This window comes from Glycine soja, chromosome 11 (assembly GCF_004193775.1).
Source record: "Glycine soja cultivar W05 chromosome 11, ASM419377v2, whole genome shotgun sequence".
NCBI lineage: Eukaryota > Viridiplantae > Streptophyta > Magnoliopsida > Fabales > Fabaceae > Glycine > Glycine soja.
This window is the reverse complement of record NC_041012.1, coordinates 4,773,851-4,798,984: the sequence shown is the minus strand read 5'-3', so window position 1 is coordinate 4,798,984 and position 25,134 is coordinate 4,773,851. Positions and strand designations below refer to the sequence as shown.

Sequence of the window (25,134 nt, the reverse complement as noted above, 5' to 3'; positions counted from 1 at the left end):
TACTAGATTATGCTAGCTAGGTACTGCCTGTAAACTAAACAAATATCAACTATTTATGTTTCATTCTTCTCTTTTTTGGATCTCTGTTCTCTTTGAGACTTAAACTGCAAACTCGTTATCATATTCTCAATGTTGCTTTTGCTTGGTTACTTTCAAGTTGAATTGTCAAAAAAAATTCTTTATTTTATTTACATTATGAAAAACAAAAAAAAAATATGAAGAAAAATAAAGTAAAAAAATGTATTGTTTGGATGGATAAAAATAAGAAGAAAAAAGAGAGGGGAAATTTCTATTCATCTGTTTGAAAGAGTGAAAAAAGTAGTGAAAAGAAAGAAAAAAAATATTAAAAATATTTCTATACTAATTAAAAAATTAATCGTTTACTTTATTATATTTTTCTTATCATAAAATTGTTTTTTTCTTTAATCTTATATGTTATACCTTTTTAATTGAAAAAAAAATGAACTATCATTTTCCCTTCTCCCAATTTAATGCCAATTTGGGGATAGTCTTTTTTTTTTAGATCTCACGAAAATTAACTTCCTTCCCACTTTTTATTCTTTTCATAGAAATAAACAAAAAGTTTAACGTATGCATAATTTTTATATCTATAGTATATATAATATAATATGTTGCGCTCATAATATATAATTTGTAATGTTATTCTAGAATGGAAAACGATTTACTATTATTACAAGATATCATGTTTAAAATGTATAAGATTACATAGAGAACTCTTTTTCTAACACACTATATCATCTATCATATGTATATTTTTCTCTTTACATCTTTAGGTATTAAATAACATTTAAAATTTATTTTTTCAACTAATAAAATATAATGACGTCACTTCAAAACAAAGAAATTGATAAACATGGACATTTGAAAGTGGGGTTGATAAACATGAACTCCTCAATCATGCACTCAAGGATCATAAATAAAGGGAATCAAACACAAATCATTTTTCCTCCCAATAGCCAATCCGAAGCGTTCAGTCATATCTATACTCTCAGGTTTCATCCCATTTGGGAGCTCCCAGTTGAAATACAAAAGTAATTGAGCCAATGGAAGCATAATACTTGCTAAACCAAATGAGATGCCTGGACATATTCTTCTTCCTGCCCCAAATGGTAGGTACTCAAAGTTATTCCCTTTGAAATCAATAGAACTATCCTCGAACCTTTCTGGGACAAACCTCTCTGCATCAGTCCAATATTTGGGATCCCTACAAATTGCCCATACATTTATCATCACTTTAGTTTTGACAGGTATTTCATACCCAGCAATGATGGTTTCTTCAGAGCATTCTCTAGGGATCAATAAAGGAGTAGGTGGGTGTAGCCTTAATGTCTCTTTGATCACCAACTTCAAATAAGTAAGCTGCTCTATATCACTTTCATGAATTATTTTCTTCTCTCTAAATGCTTGTCTTAACTCGGCTTGTGCTTTCTCCCTCACTCTTGGATTTTTCATCATTTCTGTCATTGCCCACTCTAATGTTGATGCTGAAGTATCAATTCCACCAGCAAATACATCCTAGTCAACCAATTAAAATATTTTCATACCAATTTTGATAAAATCAAAAGAAAATTTGCATTAATACAATAAAATTGTATAACATTCTCTATAAAAAAAGGAGAAAAACCTAAGATAAACCATTAATATACCAGAAAGATATAGAAAAATATAATGTTATAAAAATTTGTTAGTATGAAACAGCAAAGCTAGAAAAGCGAAATATGATGTAGTGTCGGAAAGGAAAAGGAAATAACAATATAATTAGTGAATGGTGGAGCTAAGTTGACTCACTTGGAAATACATTTTACCTCTATTTGTTTACTTTTGATTACTATAAATACACACCTATTGTCTCTTTCGTCAGCTCCCATTTTTTTTCTATTTCTTTTATTTTTTATCATATCACTTAATTGTTATATTTATAATTGTTTTTTATGTCTCTTTTCTTATCAATTACTCAAATCCAGTTATTTGTTGTCATAAATAACCTACCGAAGGTTAATTCCAACCTCCCCCCGCCTAATTAATATAATTATTTTTTATGTCTCTTTTCTTATCCTTTACTCACAACAGCCTAATAATGGTTACCATTATACACACAACAGCATATATTATAAAACAAACCGGAAGCAAACATGGGAATAGTGAAATAAAAACCAAACCCCAGCCGATCGACTATAGGTTCAAACTTATTTTACTACTAAGAGTAAAAAACTGAACTTCTTCTATTATTGAATATTGAATTGGCAAAGAAGAAACAAATCTAAATGAGATCAATTACTTTACGACTCGCTATCGCTCTTGTTCGTACGTAACTTTGAAAGGAAAAGCAGCTGTGGGAATGGTTTGAATTTTGTTATAAAAAGGCCACTAAAAGGCACTTATTTCAACAAGTTAAAAACCAGACGTTGATTAAACAATTTATTTATGCAGATAGTTTTCTCCGTAAATTTGTAAATCGGAAGCTCAGGAAAATAAAGAGAGCACATGCATATGGACTAAGGGCGTGCAAAAAAATCAAACAGAACAGAATTGATCCAAAATCAAACCAAATATTTTTGAAAAAATTGAACCAAACCATTTTGTAAAAACGATTTAATCGAATTGTTTTTAAGATGTTCAGTTCAATTCAAATTTAGCACAGTCCTAATGTGGACTATTAACTACATAATATTCATGTAGGTTTAAAAGATAATTTTGCAGTATTTATTAATACTAACCAATATCAAAGCTTTGACGTGCCTAGTGGTCATTTTGATGTCGAGAGTGTCAGCTTGTTGGACTCTGATAAGAACATCAACAAGATCTTCGTCCTCATCAACTAAAATTCTTCCTTCTTTTGCTCTTATTTGCCTTTCTAGATGCTCTCTGACAATGTTTTCCAGCACCCTGTCAACCCTATTGAGCAGCTTCTCCAATTTGGCCTTCGTCCCAGTTATGAAATGTATGAACTTCATTGAAGGAAACAAATCAGCAAGTTCGAATCCTCCCACAGATCCTATCACTTTCTGAACCCAATACATAAACTCATCCTGGTCCTTAGATTTGTTACCAATTGCTGCCCTGGAAACAGAAGCACTCACCAATGAGAAAATTTTTCTAGTGAGATTGATTGGTGAACCTTCTGATGCTCGAATTGAGTCTATAAGTTTTGCTGCCTCGTCTTCTCTAATAAAAGAGAAAGACTGAACCCTCTTGGCACTTAGAAGTTCTGACACGAACACCTTCCTCATTTGTCTCCAGTAATCACCGTATGGAGCGAAAACAACATCTAATCCCCCGTAGGACAAGATTTGTGCAGAAATGATTTGTGGTCTCTGCACAAAAGCAACATCATGGGTTTTGGTTATTTCCTTGGCCATGTTGGGGGAGGATACTACCACTGCAGAAATCTCACCAAGTTGGAGGTGCATCAGAGGTCCATATTTATGAGCAAGTTCTCGGAGTGCACGATGTGGGAGTGGACCTGCTGCTGCTAGTTGATGCATGTTTCCTACGAGAGGTAGCTTTTTTGGACCAGGGGGAAGTTTGTGACCAGCATTAGGTTTTGGCTTGAGATATTTTGCAAGCCGATTCAGTAGAAGGAAGAGGAATAAGGCAATAACCAAGAACCAGGTTTGAGCTTCCATGGCTTTATTATAGAGTCAGGTCTCAAGGGTTTATATTATTATTGGGCTGGTTCCTAACTTCCTATTTATAGAGGAGAGTTTAATCCGCAAGGAAACCAATCTATCCTTTTTTTTTCTTGGAAGATCATAGCTGGGGCGTTGAATGAATTAAATTGTCGTTGAAAACTTGAAATTTCACAAGTTTTGACACATTCTGGTAAAATTTTCAACATTTTTTTTTGTTTAATGTATTGAAAATTATTGTTTAATAACAGAATTAGACCCAATGGTCCAATTGGGATTTGGTTAAAACCGATAAATTCAAAAAACATGATCAACTTAAAATGGATAAAGAATCGGTTAAATCAGTCCAAAATTTATAATTAAAAAAACAAGTAAAAAACTAGTGCAAATAAAAAATGATTTGAATTATTATTTTTAATTTAATATAAAATATTTTAAACATATATTTTTAAGATAAATAAAATTATATACTCAAATATTTTACATAAGTATAAATTATTTTCTAAGATATTATTATTATTATTTTTCTCTAATAGCACTTAATTTATCAGTTACTATTTTTTTAATTCTAACAAGAAATTAAAAAAATTATTCTGTTACTGTTTTTAATGTTTTCTTGAGATCAAATCCTTATTAAAGAAAAATAATTATATTATATCTTTATTAGAAGGAATAAAAAAATCAGTAAATGAAAAACATTTTTTCTTCTTATTTTACCATTTATAAGTTTCTATTGGTTATGATGTGTAAGGAAGAGATGTTGAGTTAGTTTCTTCCCAAAAATTTCTCGAATTATAGATATCTTCATCCAAAAGAAAGTTGGGCAGAATTAAAGAGAAACACACTCATGCATAATTAAAACACATTAACCTCTGTTATAACATCAAAATAGAAATTGTCGTCTCTATTTTAATTTCCTTTAAAAAAAATCCCCATTATATATGCATGAGATTGACTCTTGGCAATGTTCACATCTGTTTTGGAAGAAAAAAAATGAAAAGTAATATTTTTATCTCTTTTTATTTATTTATTTTATAACCACCGTAAAGCGTCTACGTCTCCATGCCAACCCTCTAACATGCAAATCATGTACACAAGCAAGCTGTGCGGAATTCCAAATAAAACATGCCATCCGAAAATTAAGTACCACATAATGCGTGATTTTTATGGCTGGAAGAAAATTAAAAGGGTGAAAAAAAAAGAAGCTTAATGTATGTCCGTGGCAACACCAACCTCATGCGATAATAGTAGCCAACGTCCATGATCATGTCTTACACTTACTTGCATCCTTTTTTTAATTTTTGGTTGTGAATTTTGATAGTAACTATTCATCCTCTAGTTCTATAAATTGGTGATTTTAATCATTCTTATAGATTATTAATAAATAATTTTGATTAATTAAGTTATTAAGTTAATTATAAATTAATTAAAATTATTAATTATTATAAATTTAATAAAAAAAATTAAAAAAAACTTTTATTATTAGTCTTTATTGTTTTTTAATGATTAATTATTTTTATTTAATTTAATAATTCTAATAATTATAATTATTAGTTAATAATATATCAGGAAACCAAAATCATCAATTTATAAAATCAAGAAATCAAATATTACAATTAAAATCAAAAAACCAAAATTGTGAATTTGAAAAACTAAACAAATCAAAATAATTTAACTTACATTTAATGCATCTCTTAACTACTTTTTAGAGAATGTATTGACCGGCCATTAGAAGAGATCAAAATAATTTAATGCATCTCTTAACTACTTTCTTGAGAATGTATTAACGAGCCATGGATGATAAGGTTAATTTTAATATATATATATATATATATATATATAAAATAAATTTATTATTATCAATTAAATTAATTATTTTTATTGTTGTTGTCATTAGGCTGTCTACATGTACGTCATCAACTTGATTTAAAATAATAATTCACATAATTATATTTATCAAATTTACTTTTGTATTTTTCTTTTCTAAAGAAATATCTGACTAGCTAGAAACATTAGACTAAGATAATTCAACTCTTTCTTCTTTTTTTTATTCTTTTCAAATATCACTTATGTTCAATGTCCTCTTTTTTTACGCTAGCTAACACGAAATGTTTTCAAACCATTTGGAGAGGATGTTTTCACACAAAAAATAGAGGATTAACTTCTTTATCTAACACTGCACGTACAGGTAGTGTTTAATATATATTAAATATTTGAAAAATATTTCAAAGTAAACGATAAAATATTATTTTATTGTTAAAATTAAAATATAAACAAATGTTAAAACTCTTAGTTTTAAAACATTGATTTAATTAATAAAATAATTTATATTAATTTACAGTATATTGTACTTAATGTTAAATGAAAAAAGTGAATATTAATTTCAATAATTAAAGAAAATACTTTTTTTAATTGAATAACTGATTAAAATAGATTGACTTAATTTATTATAATATCATACAATATTTTATCTATTTTTTATATAAAAAAAAGTGTGCTTACATGAGAAGAAACATGCATACTTAAAATATTATGCATATAACATTATCTTTATTCAACTTCTCTTCATTATTTATAATTTTTTATCATTATACTCCAATTATATATCATCTTATTAATTACTTACTTCTCTCTTCTTTCTTTTTGTTGAAAATAAATAAATACAAACATAATTTCTCTATTGAGATTATATTCCTCTTATTTAAAGATTAAAAACTTAAAAGTTATTATGAAGGGTCAAATTAGACGTTGGATTATATTTTTTGTTAAGATTAATTTTATAATGTAATAAAATCCTTTTTTATTTTGTAACATCACTCAATTATTTTCATTAACCCGTATAAAAATGATCTGGTGTGGTTATATTTGTGATTTAAATGTAATACAGACCAATAATTTATTTATTATAATAAATATTGTTCTGTTTTACTGCAAAGAATTTGCACTCATCAAAATCAGTTGTTTAAATTTCGAAGATTATCTAACATGGTGAACTTATGTTTATAAATTTCATATTCATAAACATTAAATAAATCTCACTTATTTAATGTTTTTATTAAAAGATAAACATGGATTTTAAACATATATTACTTATCATATTCATGGATTAGAAAATGTGTTTCATATCTAATATTTATTAAAACTTTTAAAATTTTAATACTTATTAAAATTGATAAACATAAAATTTAAAACATATCATGTCATATTCATGAAATTAGAAAGTGTACTTCATATTTACTATTTATAAAAAAAAATGATAGACACTAAATTCAAACAAAACCTATCTATATAATATTTACGAAATAAGAAAATGTGTTTCATATTTTATGGTTCCATTAGTATCGGCCGTGACGATATCATTCTAGGACCAAATCAGCAAATTGCAAAGTATGTTGATTCTTTTCTTACCATACAACAATATCGCCCGTGACGATATCATTCTAGGAGCAAATCAGCAAATTGCAATATATGTTGATTCTTACCATGAAACAAAGACATGCGCGTGGGAAAACAAAAACTTTTGGAATGGCATGCATTATATATAAATTATATTTTAATTCGATTAGTTTAAAAATATAATAATAATTATTATAAATAAAATAAAATAAAATGTTCTTTTTAATTACTATAATACTTTCCTTGGATGCATGTAGAAAATAATATTAGACCACACTAATTACATGTTGACAGTTTATTTATTTATTTTTATAAGTTTGTCTGCCGGAGTTAGAGTCTAGAAACGAGATTATTATTGAACTCAACCACATATCTTATCCGCTTTTAAATAAATCATTTATAATTTGACAGGTGAAAGTTAAACTACATGTTTTGCTTACATCTCTGCGCTATAAAGTCAGCTGACTATTAATAAAAGGGTAAATAATTATCTTGAATGTGTAATTTTCTGATAAATGTGTTTTTGAAAAATAAAAATATAAAATTTAAAAAAGTGTATAAAGTGCGATAAATATATCTGGCTGTTAACTTTTGTCCGTCACCATTAATAAAATAACATACATGACATAGAGAGATGAATTTGTTACTAAAATTATTGTTGTCATCTCTAATTGTCAGTATAAGGGCATATTTGTTATATAATATGTGTTTAATTTTTCATTTTTTCACTCTGCTGACAAATACATTCCTGAAAGATAAAAATACAAAATTTAGTCCTCAAAAGTGTAAAAAAAATTCGACAAATATATTCGGACGTTAATAATAAAATATGACTAATTATTATAATTTTGAAAAATTTATAATGAATGCGACAAAAATTTGGGAGAGATATATCATATTGGTAATTGTCTGTTTCCGTTATATAACCTTCAAGCTTCATCAATGGACTTGTATAAAATATTACCAATGGAAGGGATTTTTTATTGCTTTGGCAAATTCTTCTTACTTTTCTTCAACTACAAAAAAAATCAATCCTTTGGTTGCTAATTCTTAAATAAATGTTATCAACATAGGAAAAAAAAGAAATTTTACTATAAAAGGATAATAAAATCATTATTTCTATTTAATCAAACATTATTTATTTAACTGTTTTTTTTATAAATTTTTCATGATAAAATATAAGTGTCTATTAGTATATACAATGACATCAAATTATAAATTATAATAATAAAAGTTTGTTGATTTGTAAATTATTATTTTTAAATCATACACAATTATTTTTTTATTGACTGGTCATTTAAAAAATCATAACCTTAAAAAAATCATTCCAAAGAAGATGAATGTTTTTTACACATTAAAAGTGTCATTGCAATTACAATTTTTCTTAAAAATTATTTATGGATCTAATTTAACTATAATGCTTTATAATAAACATTTTTTATTTGAACCTTTCATCAAGTATAGGAGTGTAAAAAATGATTTATAGTTTATAAAATGAGTATTCTTTTTTCTTTTAGACTCAATTTAATTTATGAGTTTGTTAAAAAAAATTGTCGCAATCATTATAATTTTTTTCAAATTGTAATAATTAGTCACAATTTACTATTAGCATTTGGATATATTTGTCGCACCTTGTACACTTTCGAGATTAAATTTTATATTTTTATCGTTCAGTGATGTATTTAACAGTGAAGTGGAAAGATGAAAAGTCAACAAATATTATATAACAAATGTGTCTCTGACAATTAGACATGATTAAGTTGACAAATTTGTCTCTCTGTGTCATGTAGGTTATTTTATTAAGGAAGAAACTTAAGGTCAGATATATTTATCCCACTTTTTACACTTTTGGAGACTAAATTTTATATTTTTATCTTCTAGAGACACATTATTAACTCGTTGACAAGTGTATCAAATTTGTCAAAGTAGTAAAGTACTTGAAAGTCCGAGTGTCGAATTCACATAGACTTTGTTTGTACTTAGATTATTAATACAAACCCAATTTAAAAGTAATAGATAAAGAACTTAAAATAAAGATAAGAAAATATAGTAGATAAGATAAAGATTTAAAGATGAAAATAAAAGATTTAAATTAAAAGATGATAAAAATAAAAAAATAAAAGTAAAAGATAAGAAAAATAAAAGATTAAGATAAAGATAAGAAAAGATAAAAGAATAATAAGAAGATAAAAATAGAAGATAAAAGACCTGCCTGATTTTCCTAGGATCTATGAGTTTATGATTTTTCTTTATGATTCTGTTATATCCATATCTCTGATTCCTCGCAATGACAAACCTATTTTATTTATCTATCTTCCAAGTTCCTTTGCAAAGACTCAACAAATAAAGATGCATGAAATATGAATTCTAGATGTTTACAAGAATGCATGAGCATAAAATAATCATTATATTACTAGCAATGACTTTCTTATGAAATCCTTTGTTTTTGTTCTATTAAAAGTTACCCTCTTCCGAGCGTCAAAAATGAATAATACAAGATAAAAACAAAAAAGATAATAGAATAAAAAACACCTTTACATTGATAGATAGTGAGTACATTATACATTGCTTAAATTTTAGGCCTGTTAGGCCCTAGCTAAAAGATTTAGCCACTCATGACCATTGAGGGACTTACAGTGGATGGGGTATAAGAACTAATGGGATAGGAGGGATGAAAGAAACTAATGGGATAGGAGGGATGAAAGAAAGGGGAGTAAATGAAACCCCCTATTAGAGGGGTTTTGTGGTGTTGTTTTTGCTTGGCTTGACTCCCTTTGTTGTTGACTTGACCTGATGCTAACAATCTTTCTTTTTGTTTTGCTTGTAATCATACCTTCTTGAGATTTTGGATATTTTTTCGATCTTCTTTTCCTTTAATCTCTCCTTTTCATATCTGCAAACCATAAATAAAAAAAATATCAAATCTTAATATTTAAGTCAAAGATAATTACTAAATAAATATTTTTAAAGATATTTTCAATATATTTTTATTATCAAAATAACTCATATTTAGCCGTTATCACACATTTATCAACAAATTATACATTCTCGTACAAAAATAACTATTTACCCTTAATAGAAAATCAAATCACTAATCACAAGGTAATTAATGAAGTTGACATATATGTTCCACCTTAATTCGACTGTGTATAATCTATTTACCGATTCCCGTCAATGTTTCTCCCATATTGCAACGTCTTTCATAATTAACCGGCTAATCGATACAAAAAAAATACTAATATATTTAATGAAAAATATTAAATGTTAGAACCGTTTTTATTGATATAACTTTTATATAATAATAATTTGGTCTACAGTATTTCATATTTTTAATTTTAGTTCTTAAAAGAATTTTTTATTTTAGTGCATGTAAAGTTTTTTTTTTCGGTCCTTGTTATCAACACTAATAATGATGATGCAACAATGACATTGTCATTAGTTCAATTATTTGTTTTGTCACCAAAGAGTCTAACAAAATAATTATTTTTAATCAGCATCAACTAGTTAATTTGACATCGTAAACTATTATGAATAAATGAAGACTTAAAAATATAATTTATAAAAAAAATTATATATATATATATATATATATATATATATATATATATATATATATATAACTATTATGTTAGACTTCTTAATGATAAAACAAGTCAATAGATTACCAATGATATTATTACATGACAACAAAAATTAAAATATTTTTTTTACAAAGACTAAAATAAACAAAAAGAATATAATATATTATAGGAACTAAATTATTATTTAAGTCAAATTTGAATTATTATTATTATACACATTATAAATCATATAAATTGTTCTCACTTAAAAAACAATAGTTCTCTTCGATGGAGAAGACCAACGGTATTCAATATATATAATTTCATTTGATCTTAATGTTTTTTCTCATTATACATGATACTTTTTCATATATTTTTTTCATGTTACTTTGAGCCCTCCTAAAGAAGGGTGAGTGTAACACTTTTTTACATATCTAAGGAGAGGCGGTGTAAAGAAAGTCTAAAAATTAAGAGATTTCTGTAAGAATTAAAAATAAAGAAATATCAAGTGTATAAAAGGACAAATCTCGGAAAGGTTCGTGCAATTTATTTTTTATTTGTAAGGTGTGTTTGATTTAAAGAAGTATTTTTTAAAATTAAAGTAAAGAATAAGAAATGTAAATATCATAAATAAAATATAAAATTTCTCTTCAAACTTATTTTTTTTTTCCATTGAAACAAACACAAACCTTAGTGTTTAGCGTCTTTTCTTAAAACTTTATTAGATTGAACAACGTCATTCGGTATGAAGAATATAACACGAAATTGAACCAAATAAAAGCGGATAAGTTTTCTATTTGTTCTTTAATAAAATGGAGAGAGAAAAGTAACATTTTTGTTCTCATTATACGTGATACTTTTCCATTTTTTATGTTTTCTTGCCTAAGATTTAATCAAGCGTAAATTAAAAAAATGATAAATACATATTTAAAATTTAATTTATGAAAATACAAAAGAGTTTATTTAATTGGTTGAGCAGTATATAAATTATTATAAATTTGATTCCTACAAATTAAAAAAATGATTAGTGAAAATGATGGTTTTGGGCGTTATCTTGCCTAAGATTTAATAAAGGATAAATTAGAAAATGATAAAATTAATTGGAATGAGTAAAGTCATATTTCATTAATTACTTAATAAAAAAAGATAATGATTTCTTAAGATACAAACAATTGACAGAATGCTAGTTTTATTATTAATTTAATTAAAGAAAAGTAAATAGAGTGATTCGTAATCAATTGACCATTCCATTCTGTTCTCTAGAGGTATGAGTAAATGTGATATGCATGCCAATCCCTTTGCGTAAGCGATTAATATTAATATTGTATCTGTCTAATTAATCATAAGAGCCGAGGGATGCATTGTATTAGCACCATGACGAAGCAAGTTAAATTTAAAACCATCTTGGATTCAGTTTCGTAACCGTAAGAGTCCTTATATTCATATATAGACCACGCTAGGTGGAGACCATGCATATATGCGGCATATATACCTCATAAGTCAGCATTTGGAACATACGCTTGAGCTTTTTTTTAGTGAAATATACTTATGTCATTTCATTAATAATAAGAGAGGAAATACGATTTAAAATACGATGAAGACACGAGAACAAACATAAAATCTTGAGCCCTAGAACGTACCCTTGATTTATCATGCAAAAGAAATCCCTATTAATCTGACTGATCCCGACCAAGAAGCCAAGAAAATGTTTAATATTTTCGGGTTATGGGAGACACCATGCCCACCCAAGTTCCGTTTCCAACTAAGGTAGCAGGGGTGTTACATGCTTTAGTGATCCGTTTGGAGAAGCAACGGTCCCAAAGCGCACCAAAAAAAAAAGATACACACAATTCACGGAATGTCAATTTTATGATTTAATGAAAAGTAAAATGAGTCACTCTACTAAATAATTGTACCTTGATAATAAAAAATGAAGCAAAGTTGTCTTTAAAATAATTATTTAGCAGAATTGATGTTTCCTTGAATTTTGGCTGCAGATATAAAAATTGAAGGTATTATAAGTAAAAAGTGGAAAATAATGAAAAAAAAAACAAAAATGGCCTAGTCCAGCATCTCGCTTAGCGTGCAGCCAAGACAGGAGACACAAACATTAAACGAGGCGTTAAGCATGAGAGTCAGAACTCACGCTCAACGCACAATTCACGCTAAGCGACACAACAGAAACAGAACCTGCTAAGCGCACAGTACGCGCTAAGCGCGCGATCCAACAGAATAGAGCGTGCTAAGTGAGAAGAGTCCGCTAAGCGCACGATCTGAACGTGCTAAGCGAGCCTATGAAGGCCCAAAACCCACTTCAATAAGCTATAAATAGAGAGTTTGACCAAAAGGAAACGACACACTGAGTCTCAAAGCACTCTCACTACTACCTAAAGTCTGAGAACTCTTCCTCTCCTTTCTCTTATCATTTGTATCTCTTTCTTTCATCTCTCTCATTGTAAAAGCCCTCATGGCCATGAGTGGCTAATCCCTTAGTTAGGGCCTGACATGCCTAAAAAGTCAAACAATGTATGGTGTACTTCAGATTTATCAATGCAAAAGGATTTCTTTCCAGATTTTTCTATTTTATGATCTTTTCTATTATATCTTGCATTTTCATCTTTACATTCTTTTAGGAGTTAGATATTTGGGAGAGGGTAACTTCTAATAGAATAATAAAAAAAAGATATTGTAAGAAAATCATTGCTAGACATAGAATGATAACTTTATGTCCACACATTTAGCAAACATCTAGAATTTATTCTTCATGCATTTTATTTATTAAGTCTTTTCAAAAGAATTTGGGAGATAGGTAAATAAAATAGATTTGTCATCCTGAGACATCAGGGACAAGTAAATGGATAGATATGAGTAAAATAAATCCAATTAAATTGATAAAGAAAAATTATAAATTCATACATGCATCCTAGGCCAACAAGGCGTGTCAGGTCTTAACATTGGCATTTCTTTGAATTTCCTTCTTTAATTATTCTGCTTTAATTCCCTTACTTTATTACTCCCTTCAATCGTTTCTTATTCCTTCTTCCATCCCTTTCTCTATTAATTCTTCAATTATAAATTGAAAAGTATCCAAGATAAATACAACACAAAATTCTTATAGAATTCAACACTCGGGCTTCCGAGATTTTATTACTTGAATATTTGGTACACTTGTCAAACGTCTAACACTCATTAATATAAGATTTATCCAATAATAATGTTTTTTTGACTTAAAATATATAAGTCATGTAAATATTTTTAAAGTTATATGACTCTTTTAAGTGATAAGTAGTTTTTTTAAGAGATGTAACTTTAAATTTTAATTATTTACGTAAGGTTATGTAATCTGAATTTATTTTTATAGTTTCATATAAAAATACTCTCTTTTGCATAGAAAAATAACTCTCTTAATAAAATTTGGTGACTCTTTTAAATGATCATTTGTGACCTGCTCCAATCTGTTTTTTTTATGTGTGTCAATCTGCTCCATCTGGTAAGTTCATGAAAGTGAAACAAATTATGCATGTATTATGTATGGATTATAATCGAATATGTTGGAGCATAATTAATTTTGTATACTTAACATAATTAATTATATTTCAAATAAAATAAGTTTTTATTTTAATTAAGTTTATAAATAATATTCTGAATAATTTAAAGTATAAAAAACAATTAAACTAAATACATTGAAATTGAATATTAGATGAAAACATTTTTAAAACTAATTATTAGTTTTATTTTTTTAATTAATGAGTTAAATAATACATAGACCAAACTTCAAATAACTCGTATAATACATAGAATAAAATAGCTTATTATATGTAGATGTTGCATGAGAGTTTAATACATGAAATAAAATAATAGTAATTAAGTTGAAAATTATAATAAAAATATTTTAATTTACAATAAAATTATATATTTTAAAGATAGTATAATATATATGTAATTGCAGTTGTACATGGACTTATCTTTTTTAAAATCTTTTAAAAAATCATATACAATAAATATTTTTAATTTACTTCAATTATTAAAAGTTATATATTTTTATTATCTAGTGAAAATGATTATGTATCTAAATTTTATATTAGTTGTGTATGATATAAATGTTTATACAAATTTAAATGGGTTTACCATTTCAACATTATATAAATATCAAAACTATATAGTACATATCACTATTATTATATTTAATAACAAAAAATAAATTTATATTAAATGGAGAATTATTTAAATTAATTATAAAATAGCTTTATTTTAAAATATATGTTTTATATGATTTTCTAAAATAATAATGTTAATAATTATGTTAAAAGAAAAATGTGTATAAGAAAAGAATATAAAAAGAAGAAAACAGTGTATAAATGTATTATACAATGAATAGTAAAAACTTGACACTTGCAAAAAATATCCATCATTAATGATAATCAAATATTATAGATTATAGATTCAATAACAAACAAAAAATTACATCAAACTAGACTCCCCAAAGTGTGGAGGTGTCAACAGACACTACAAATATTATATTTGTGTGTGTTTTAAGTTTCTTTATTCTCCATAACTTTTTTTTATTTTGAGTACCACTGGTATTCTTATTAAATCTCTTTTGGCCTATAAAAAAAATACGTGTATCATGAAGCTTCATAAACAGTGGGAATCAAAAACAACTTGTTTTTTCTTGCAACTGTCATTCCGAAGTGTTCATCCATATCCAAATCCTCAGGTTTCATCTTATTTGGGAGTTCCCAATTAAAATGATAGAGTAATAAAGCTAATGGAAGCGTAATGCTAGCCAATCCAAATGTCATGCCTGGACACATTCTCCTTCCTGCCCCAAAAGGTATATACTCAAAGCTATTTCCTTTGAAATCGATAGAACTGTCATTGAATCTCTCTGGGATAAACCTATCTGCATCACTCCAATACTGGGGATCTCTTCCAATTGCCCATGTGTTTATCATGACTTTAGTTTTTATTGGTATTTCGTACCCATCAATGTTGGTTGATTTGATGCACTCTCTAGGAATCAACTGAGAAGGAGGGTGTAACCTCAACGTTTCTTTGATCACTGACTTCAGGTAACTAAGTTCTTCTAGATCAGTTTCACGTATTATTTCCTTTCCTTTGAATATTTGTCTTAATTCAGCTTGTGCCTTCTCCTTCACTTTTGGATTTTTCATCATTTCTGACATTGCCCACTCCAATGTTGATGCTGAGGTATCAGTTCCAGCAGCAAATATGTTCTAGATAAAGAAAATAAATATTTCCACATGGAGAGAAAAAATATGATGAATTAGTTAAATAGATTAGAACCAAAATAATAAGGTTTGATAATATCGCGGGTTAGCTAATTACACTATCAACGCGATAAACTATTTTGTATAATGTGATTGTAATTATTGATCTAATCATTAAATTAGAATTACATATTATTTTTTATCATCATAATATTAATGTGAAGTTTTTATCAATTTTTTCTCATTAATTTTCGAAAAAAAAAATCTGTTTAACTAACTTAATTGTTCTACATGATTACTTTGATTGTAAATATCAAATTTTTTAAACTTCTAAATAATAATAAAAAAATGAAGGGTTATTTTTGTGTGTATTTAATTTTGAAATATAAAAAAATTGAGTTAATCTAATATTTTATATATCATAATAACTTTTATTCTAATATTTGATTTTAAAATAAAATTACCTAGTAAAAAATTTATTAAAAGATCTAATATAAGTGGTGTTTTGTTTTTCTTCCTTTTCCAGAAAAACAAGTAAGGTGAGTAAATAGTTCTACCCTTCATTTTTGTGGTAAAATTAAAAAAAAAAAAGAAAAAAGAAAAAAATGAGTTTTATGGCATAATATTTACTAACCCATATCACAGCTTTGATGTTCTCCATCGTCATTGGAACCTCGAGGCTGCCACTTTCTTTGAGTCTCAAAAGAACATCAACAAGATCTTCTTGCTCCGCTTCACTACCGTTGCCTTCTTTTACTCTTGTTCGTTTTTCCATATGCTTTCTGAGAATGTCTTCTAAGATTTTGTCTGCCCGCTGGTGAACATGCTCCACTTTGGCCTTCTGTCGGGTCAGTAAATGCAACGGTTTCAATGAAGGAAACATGTCATCCACTTCAAATCCTCCTGTCATTGTTATAGCTTTTCTGACCAAAGACATAAACTCATCTTGGTCATCATTTTCTTTTCCAAACGCTGCCCTTGAAACAGTGGTTCCCAACAAAGAGAAAAGTTTCCCACTAAGATCGATTGGTGAGCCTGCGGATGAGTGAATTGATTGTATGAGTTTTTTGTTCTCATCTTGTCTGATATGAGAGAAAGATTGGACCCTCTTGGCACTTAGAAGCTCCAAGGTACATATTTTCCTGATTTGCCTCCAATAATCACCGTATGGAGCAAAAGCAATATCTGTTGCCCCATAGACCATAAATTGTGGAGCCAGAAGTTGGGGCCTCTGCACAAAATGAACATCATGGGTTTTCATCATCTCCATAGCCATCTTGGGGGAGGACACAACAAGTGTTGAAATTTCACCTAGTTGGAGGTGCATGAGAGGTCCATATTTGCGGACAAGTTTTTGGAGAGCTTGATCAGGAAGTGAAGCTGCTAATGCTAGCTGATGGAGGTTACCAATGATGGGTAACCTCCATGGGCCAGGGGGCAACTTGTGACTCGATTTTTGCTTGTAAGTTTTAACTAGCCAATGCAAGAGCAAGAACACAAAGAAGGTAATAACAATGGACAATGGAGAATATTCCATGGCTTTAAGGGAAACAACTAGACTCAACTACTGGTCTCAGGAGTTCATTGTTTGCTGAGAATCCTTTGAGTTCTTATAGAAATTTAAATCCTAATGCGAACAACGGTCTTACTCTTATTTTAATCATGAGTGGATCACTATTTTAGTCTCAATTAAATCATAATAGTGTGAGAAATTGGTTCATGATATTATAACAGAATGACAAAACGTCACTTAAATTATAAAAAACACACACACAATTTGTGCTTATTAAAAAAATCCTGAGCTTTTATTTTGTTCATCTGTTATAAAGTCAATACAGCACATATTTTCAACTTGTGTGGGCGCGTGTTTTCTTGGAATTGCGTGGGTTTGTTTTTCCTTCCGGAAAGTTTTTTTTAAAAGAAATTTAAGCTATCTGGAAGTCATCTATAAACTCCTATAAAGACAATACATTTTTTTCTTCTTCATAACTCGTGCTAATTTAATATATATGTATATATATATAGCAATGTCATATGATGCCTTTTAGGATACAGTCATTTATTTATTTTTACAATAGGTAAAGTTAAACTGTTGATTTTAACTTATTGGAGCCTTCTTTATTGACTAGAGATATACGTGAACCAATTTGATTGCTTTCCCTAGCTTCTAGGCGTTTAATATCTTTCTTTTGTGTACCTTTGCTTCTCTCGAGAATTAGGTAGACAATTGATTATATTTCCTTTTATTTTTATTTTTTATAAACAAAATTGAATAATATTGATAAGTTCAATTTGACACAAGTTGTACAAATTGGAATAAATAGACAAGATACATATATAAAATTCCAAGCAATTAGAAAATAAGTCCAAAACAGTATCCCACAAACAAATTAAACCTGGCCACTTATCAATTTTCCCCAATTCACTCTCACCCTATTGTGCACATGAGCTAGTCACAGTAAGCCCCTATTAACAGTAATTGTTGACAGCAAAAACGACAACAAAGTTAACAGCAAATTTCCACAACTCCTGCCCTTGCTTGTAGTGTTTCCATCATCATTCAATTCTTTCTCCCAACATGCACCTACCGCTTTTCAACATGATGTTTAACGTTCTCCATAATTCCATATACTCCATGACTCTATTGAATAAGAACTTAAAATTTGAATCTTGAAGTTATGATTGAAAGAATTTTTTTACTAAAAGTCAATTTTCTTAACCAATTGACTGTATTAAAATTCTATATAAAGATGATACATTATTGTAATTGTGGGTAGAAAACGGTTTATTTTTCTATCTCATTTTTTCTTTGTCACGTTATATTAGTCATAATTTTTTTTTTTGTGTCTTACTAAGGATTAAATGGCATTTTGAGTGTTTAAGTATATTTTTCTCAGTCCGAAATACCAACGTCTTAGGTTCGCTTCATCATGAAAACAAATAATTTAACTGGTTTGAAATTCAATCAAGACGGCAACAATTTAATTATTCATCGCTATCTCGACTCATGTTCATTGCAGCTTTCCACTAATGCTTAAATTGCTTAACCAAGTCACTGTGAAAATATAAACGCAGCAGCCAATATCAACTTTATTTTACTTTTTTGACAAAATTGAAATTTTTTATTTTATTCTTCAGAAAAATATCAACTACCATGTCGTGGTCGACTAAGACGGAATTTTTTTAAGGCACGACTTGGACTGAGTATTCCTCAGGCGGCTTATTTATTCAAATCCCATGTGACATCATATCAAGACCATACTTCTACGATATATTGCCGGGGGCAGAGTTGGGATTTTTGTGAGGGACAAGAGTTATAGCGTAATGGAGGGAATCTAAATCCTAAAGAAGATTGAACACCAAACTTGGCCTGATCCAGTGTGAAAGGATTTTTTTTTACCACCAAAAATAACTTTAATCGATAGTTGGAGATTAAATCTTTTCAAAACGTAGAAATTACTAAAGTTTCATTTCTCTCAATAATTTTTTCTCCATACACATCAGATCCAACATTTGATAACATACTTAAATTAAAATCCAATTATCCACGGGGATTTATTGTTAATTTTCTATAATTCTGTTGGGGACGTTCGAATAAAATTCTCAGTTAAATATTCGATTAATTACCTTTCGAATAAGAATGATAATACAATAATAAAAATTTGTTTTGTCAATGTCGAAAATATGGAATCGATGAATAATAAACCGAATGGTCAGTCTGATACTTTCGAATTTAGAAGAAGCGTACTATAAGTAGCAAAATTTGAAAGAGTTCGTTAACATTTAAGGACACGGTTAAGATATGCTTTTGAAGACCAATTATTTGTATTTTTTTTTTATAAATAGGCAAGGATGTACTGTTTTTATTCTGTTACCAATATTTGCATATTTATTGTATACTAAACTTTGTCATTCTCGATCATGGTTTTTCGGCTCCACGGAAACATGTGTTCTTGCTCATTTCTTCTCTCTCTGTTATAGTAATTTCTTTCAATGTAACTCATTTTGCTGCCCATGGCTCATTCTTTATTACTTTCGTTTATACATGTTTTTGTATAGTATTATGACAAACATATTAATATATTCGTAAATATTGTTAATTCAAGTATTATTTTACACTAGTTTACAAAAAGTATGTATGGGTTCATAAGAATCAGTTATCATAATTCGATTACTTGTTTTATACTTACTATAAAATTTATTCTTATAATAAATTTTTGAGAAATACATTATGTATTAAATTGAGAATCTAAATGATTGTTAGTTTGAAAACAAAAAATTCTTAAAGTGTTTTGGTTTAGTATTAATTAGTCCTAAAAATCAAACTCTTATATTTATTGATTTATAGTTTTCGAATCTAGTACTAAAATTCTTAATCAACAAGTTCATGTGAAGTTTGATTTAAAGTTTGCAAATTATTAAATTTATTAGTGTGGAGGTGATAAGAGTGTTCAGACAATAAATAGATACGAGTAGTTTGGGTTGGTTTGTTTAAATTTATATTATATATATATATAGAAATATGATGTGATGTCATAAAAAGTATTATCCACTAGAGAAAACTTGTGATCACTTTGGATACTCCAAAAACTGCAGTATTTTAGAATTAGTGAGAATTAGGAAAAATCGATTTTGAATCAGTCTTTTTAAAAAGTAAATTGTTTTTTATTTAATCTAAAATATTTTAAATATAAATAAAAATACATAAATATTTTACATAATTATCAATTATTTTGTTAACGGTTATTAATCTTTATCTTGTGAACCATATAATTAAATTATTTATACAAATTTTATAATTTTTCAGACCCTAATTTTACTATTTTATTACTTAAAATATTATATAATATTAAAATATATAAAATTAATTCAACATGATTCAACACGTATTGAATCATTAAAGCTTAAACCAGTGTCTTCATCAATTTACTCATCAATTCAAATTTAAAAATATTGGATTATATATTATAGATTCAGTAACAAACAATAAATTACATTAGACAAGACTCCGCAAAGGGTAGAGATATCAACAGGTACTACAAACATTATCACTGGTAACATTGGTACTTTTATTAAATCTTTTTTTGCCTATTAAAAAATATAAGTATCATGTAGCTTGGTAAACGGTGGGAATCAAACACAATTTGTTTTTCCTGCCAACTGTCATTCCAAAGTGTTCATTCATATCCAAATCTTCAGGTTTCATCTTATTTGGGAGTTCCCAATTAAAGTGATAGAGTAATAAAGCCAATGGAAGCGTAATGCTAGCCAAACCAAATGTCATGCCTGGACACATTCTCCTTCCTGCCCCAAAAGGTATATACTCATAGCTATTCCCTTTGAAATCGATATAACTACCATCGAATCTCTCTGGGATAAACCTCTCAGCATCACTCCAATATTGGGGATCTCTTCCAATTGCCCATGTGTTTATCATGACTTTACTCTTTATTGGTATTTCGTACCCATCAATGTTGGTTGATTTGATGCATTCTCTAGGGATCAACTGAGAAGGAGGGTGTAACCTTAACGTTTCTTTGATCACTGACTTTAGGTAACTAAGTTCTTCTAGATCAGTTTCACGTATTGTTTCCTTTCCTTTGAATGCTTGTCTTATTACAGCTTGTGCCTTTTCCCTCACTCTTGGATTTTTCATCATTTCTGCCATTGCCCACTCCAACGTTGATGCTGAGGTATCAGTTCCAGCAGCAAATATGTCCTGGATAAACAAGAGAAATATGGCATGAAAAGAATAATATTATGAATTAGTTTAATGCATCAGAATGAAAATAATAGGGTTTGATAAAATTGCGGGTTACATAACTATGCCATCAATTTGATAATTTTGTATTTTCTTTTACATCGTCAAATGTTAATTTTTTATTTTTATTAGCAAAAAGAATCAAATTATGATTTTTTTTTATTTTTCTTATTTTATAAACCATCTAACTCACATTTTATCTTCTAATCAATTTTGTATAATGTAATTGTAATTATCAATCTAATCATATATTAAACTAGAACTACATATTACTTAGATTGTAAGTATCAAATTTTATAAAGATCTAAATAATAAAAAATAATAATTGAAGGGTTATTTTTTGTGTGTAATTAATTGTGAAATATTAAATAATTTTGTATTAATTTAATATTGTGTATATTTAATAACTTTTATTCTAAAATTAGATTTTAAAATAAAATTATCTAGTAAAAAATTCATTAAAATGTGAAATTACATTGGATATAAATTAATCTTTCTCTACGTGTGTTTATGAATTACTTATTTCATACAGTACTCTTGTAATCTTTTGTGCTGTCTATTTGACTCATGCACCCAAATTACGCAAACATCAAACAAGTCTACATATAATATCATCGGTGACTCCAACAATTGAAAAAAAAATATGCAACAGCTATATGATTGCATATTATCCGGCCATTTCTAAAAAACTGTCTTTCAACTTATATTAACCGTTTTTGCTTGCTTGTGACTTGTGAACATATTAAGAGGTGGGTTTTTTTCCCCTGAAAAACATGTACGGTGACTCAGTGAATAAATGGGTCTATCCTTCATTTTTGTGGTAGAATAAAAAAAAAAATAGAGTTTTGTGGCATAATATTAATTTACTTACCCATATGACAGCTTTGACGTGTCCGGTTGTCATTTGGACCTCGAGGCTCCCACTTTGTTGGATTCTCAAAAGAACATCAACAAGATCTTCTTGCTGTGCTTCACTGTTGTTGCCTTCTTCTTTTGCTCTTGTTCGTTTTTCAACATGCTTTCTCAGAATGTCTTCCAGGATTCTGTCTGCCCGCTTGTGAATTTCCTCCACTTTGGCTTTCTGCCCAGTTAGTAAGTGTAACGGCTTCAATGAAGGAAACATATCATCCAGTTCAAATCCTCCTGTCATTGCTACAGCTTTTCTGACCAAAGACATAAACTCATCTTGGTCATCATTTTTGTTTCCAAACGCTGCCCTAGAAACAGTGGTGCCCAACAACGAGAAAAGTTTGCTACTAAGATCGATTGGTGAGCCTGCAGATGATTGAATTGATTGTATGAGTTTTCTGTTCTCATCTTGTCTGATATGAGAGAAAGATTGGACCCTCTTGGCACTTAGAAGCTCCAACGTACATATTTTTCTCATTTGCCTCCAATATTCACCGTATGGAGCAAAAGCAATATCTGTTGCCCCATATGCCATATATTGAGGAGCCAGAAGTTGGGGCCTCTGAACAAAAGCAAGATCATGTGTTTTCATTATCTCCATGGCCATCTTGGGGGAGGACACAACCAGTGTTGAAATTTCACCAAGTTGGAGGTGCATGAGAGGTCCATATTTACGGGCAAGTTTTTGGAGAGCATGATGTGGAAGTGAAGCTGCTAGTGCTACCTGATGAAGGTTACCAATGATAGGTAACTTCCATGGACCAGGGGGCAACTTGTGACTCGATTTTGGCTTGTGATTTTTAACTAGCCTAAGCAAGAGCAAGAAAACAAAGAAGGTAATGACAATGGACAGTTGAGAATGTTCCATGGCTTTATGGGAAATAGAATCAACTGGTCCTAGGAGTTCATTGTTTGCTGAGAATCATGAGGGTTCTTATAGAAAATATAAATCCTAATGACGACAACGGTCTAGTACATTATAGCTAGAGATGAGTGAATCATTATTTTAATCTCAAAAATTATATTAGTCAGTGAAATTGGTTCACGAAATTAACGAAATGCTCCTTTAGTTATAAACTATGAAATAATTTAGTCCTTAAAATTATAATGATTAGATGCGCACAATAAAAATTAATTTAGTACATTAATTTAATTTGATTATAGAAAAGCACACACAATTTTTGTTTATAAAAAGATAATAACTTTAATTTTGGTTATCTATTATAAATAAATAATGATATTGGATTAGATTTTTTAAGTAAAATTTTAAATTTGAGACTTATAAATAAATAAAAAATCTGATAAATATTTTTATATCAATATCATAATAAAAAAATAAAATCCAGTTCATATTTTCAAATTGTGTGTGCGTCTGTTTTTCTCAAATTGTGTGGGTGCCTTTTTCTTCGAGAAAGTTATCTTGAATAAAGTGGTCATCTATAAACTCCTATAAAGTCAATACTAGTACTTCCTTTTTTTTGTTCATAACACGTGCTGGTTTTCTTTTAAAAAAATATAAACAAATTGAAAGAGGCCGCCACCTAATATTGTCTGATTTCTAGATTTCATTAAAAAGAGCCCACTTTGATTCATTTTTAGATTTCTCAAGCACGTTTATCTCCATTACAAAAATATCCTATAAATGACTCCAAGTTAATTAATTGAATAGCATGTGTTAATATTATAAAAATTTTAATACTATATTTAATTTTTATGGATAAAAAAATCTACTAGGTCATCTTCTTCTTAAAAAATATTATCACGTTATCATCTTACGAGAAGAAGAAGAAGAAAATTGTAGACAGAGATTTGGCTAGTTTTCAAAATAAAAACTATTTAATATTTACTTTTCAAAACAAGTTTTCAACCATTATTGGCTTTTTGTTTTTTATTGCACTATATTGATTTTCAATTTATAGACAGTATATTGCCTATGCTTATTTGGATTTATAGGCACCAAATAAGAAACAAACTCGGTGTTTGCTTTTGCTGTATAAAAAAACATATATTGCTTTTTTGGATTTAATCTTATTCAAACTACTGGCATATATGGTCGACTATTCAGTATTCACTCAATCTTCTTTTTTCTTTCTTAGGCGGCTTAATTATTAATCTTATTCAATCCTATAGCCATGACTATGAGACCATGCATATTTCTACGAGTCAACAATGATATATTGCCGGGGGAAGAGTTGGGATTTTACTTGTGAGGGCCAGGAGTTGCACTGTAATAGTGGGAAGCTAAATCCTTAAAAAGGTTATCAATGAGCCAGTATGAAATTAAGGTTTTTTTTTTTTTTCTTTTGTGTTTTCACGAAGAATATCAATAGTAGAAGATTAAATGTTTCTCAAGAGGAGATAAAGTGAGTTTTTTTTCTTTAAGTAGTCTTTTTTCATGTGCATAACTAGAAATATAACATATTTAAAGAACCTAATTATCTATCATGATTTATTGTTAATTTTCTACGCAGTTAGTTTAGATTAATTTGAAATTTTTTTAAAGATAGTTTAGATTTAAGGTTTGTAAATTATTAAATTTATTTATGTAGTTATTAACACATAATTATTATAAAAAAAAACAGTATGATTTAAAAAATATTACGTGATATATAACTTGAATTTATTCT

General features: G+C 28.2%; 3 protein-coding genes across 3 annotated transcripts; all 3 read right to left on the bottom strand.

Moving 5' to 3' along the window:
• Positions 1-666: 666 nt before the first annotated feature.
• Positions 667-3,702, bottom strand: LOC114375015 (cytochrome P450 71D8-like). Its single transcript, XM_028332751.1, has 2 exons — positions 2,739-3,702; positions 667-1,536 (listed from the first exon to the last, which is right to left on the bottom strand). The coding sequence occupies exons 1-2, from the start codon at positions 3,645-3,647 to the stop codon at positions 925-927; spliced, it is 1,521 nt and encodes a 506-aa protein (XP_028188552.1). The 5' UTR covers positions 3,648-3,702; the 3' UTR covers positions 667-924.
• An 11,296-nt stretch (positions 3,703-14,998) lies between these two features.
• LOC114373930 (cytochrome P450 71D8) lies at positions 14,999-17,466 on the bottom strand. The gene is made up of 2 exons (XM_028331509.1): positions 16,472-17,466; positions 14,999-15,843 (listed from the first exon to the last, which is right to left on the bottom strand). The coding sequence occupies exons 1-2, from the start codon at positions 17,372-17,374 to the stop codon at positions 15,232-15,234; spliced, it is 1,515 nt and encodes a 504-aa protein (XP_028187310.1). The 5' UTR covers positions 17,375-17,466; the 3' UTR covers positions 14,999-15,231.
• Positions 17,467-20,774: 3,308 nt separating this feature from the next.
• On the bottom strand, positions 20,775-23,429 carry LOC114374465 (cytochrome P450 71D8-like). Its single transcript, XM_028332105.1, has 2 exons — positions 22,470-23,429; positions 20,775-21,556 (listed from the first exon to the last, which is right to left on the bottom strand). The coding sequence occupies exons 1-2, from the start codon at positions 23,373-23,375 to the stop codon at positions 20,945-20,947; spliced, it is 1,518 nt and encodes a 505-aa protein (XP_028187906.1). The 5' UTR covers positions 23,376-23,429; the 3' UTR covers positions 20,775-20,944.
• Positions 23,430-25,134: the final 1,705 nt, after the last annotated feature.

What these genes read in the sequence shown, in the direction of transcription:
- LOC114375015 (XM_028332751.1), bottom strand. Translation starts at nt 3,647, where the DNA reads ATGGAAGCTCAAACCTGGTTCTTGGTTATTGCCTTATTCCTCTTCCTT. An exon ending in ACGTCAAAGCTTTGATATTG is followed by an intron (nt 1,537 to 2,738) that starts GTTAGTATTAAT and finishes TTGGTTGACTAG; the next exon opens with GATGTATTTGCTGGTGGAAT.
- LOC114373930 (XM_028331509.1), bottom strand. Translation starts at nt 17,374, where the DNA reads ATGGAATATTCTCCATTGTCCATTGTTATTACCTTCTTTGTGTTCTTG. An exon ending in ACATCAAAGCTGTGATATGG is followed by an intron (nt 15,844 to 16,471) that starts GTTAGTAAATAT and finishes TTCTTTATCTAG; the next exon opens with AACATATTTGCTGCTGGAAC.
- LOC114374465 (XM_028332105.1), bottom strand. Translation starts at nt 23,375, where the DNA reads ATGGAACATTCTCAACTGTCCATTGTCATTACCTTCTTTGTTTTCTTG. An exon ending in ACGTCAAAGCTGTCATATGG is followed by an intron (nt 21,557 to 22,469) that starts GTAAGTAAATTA and finishes TTGTTTATCCAG; the next exon opens with GACATATTTGCTGCTGGAAC.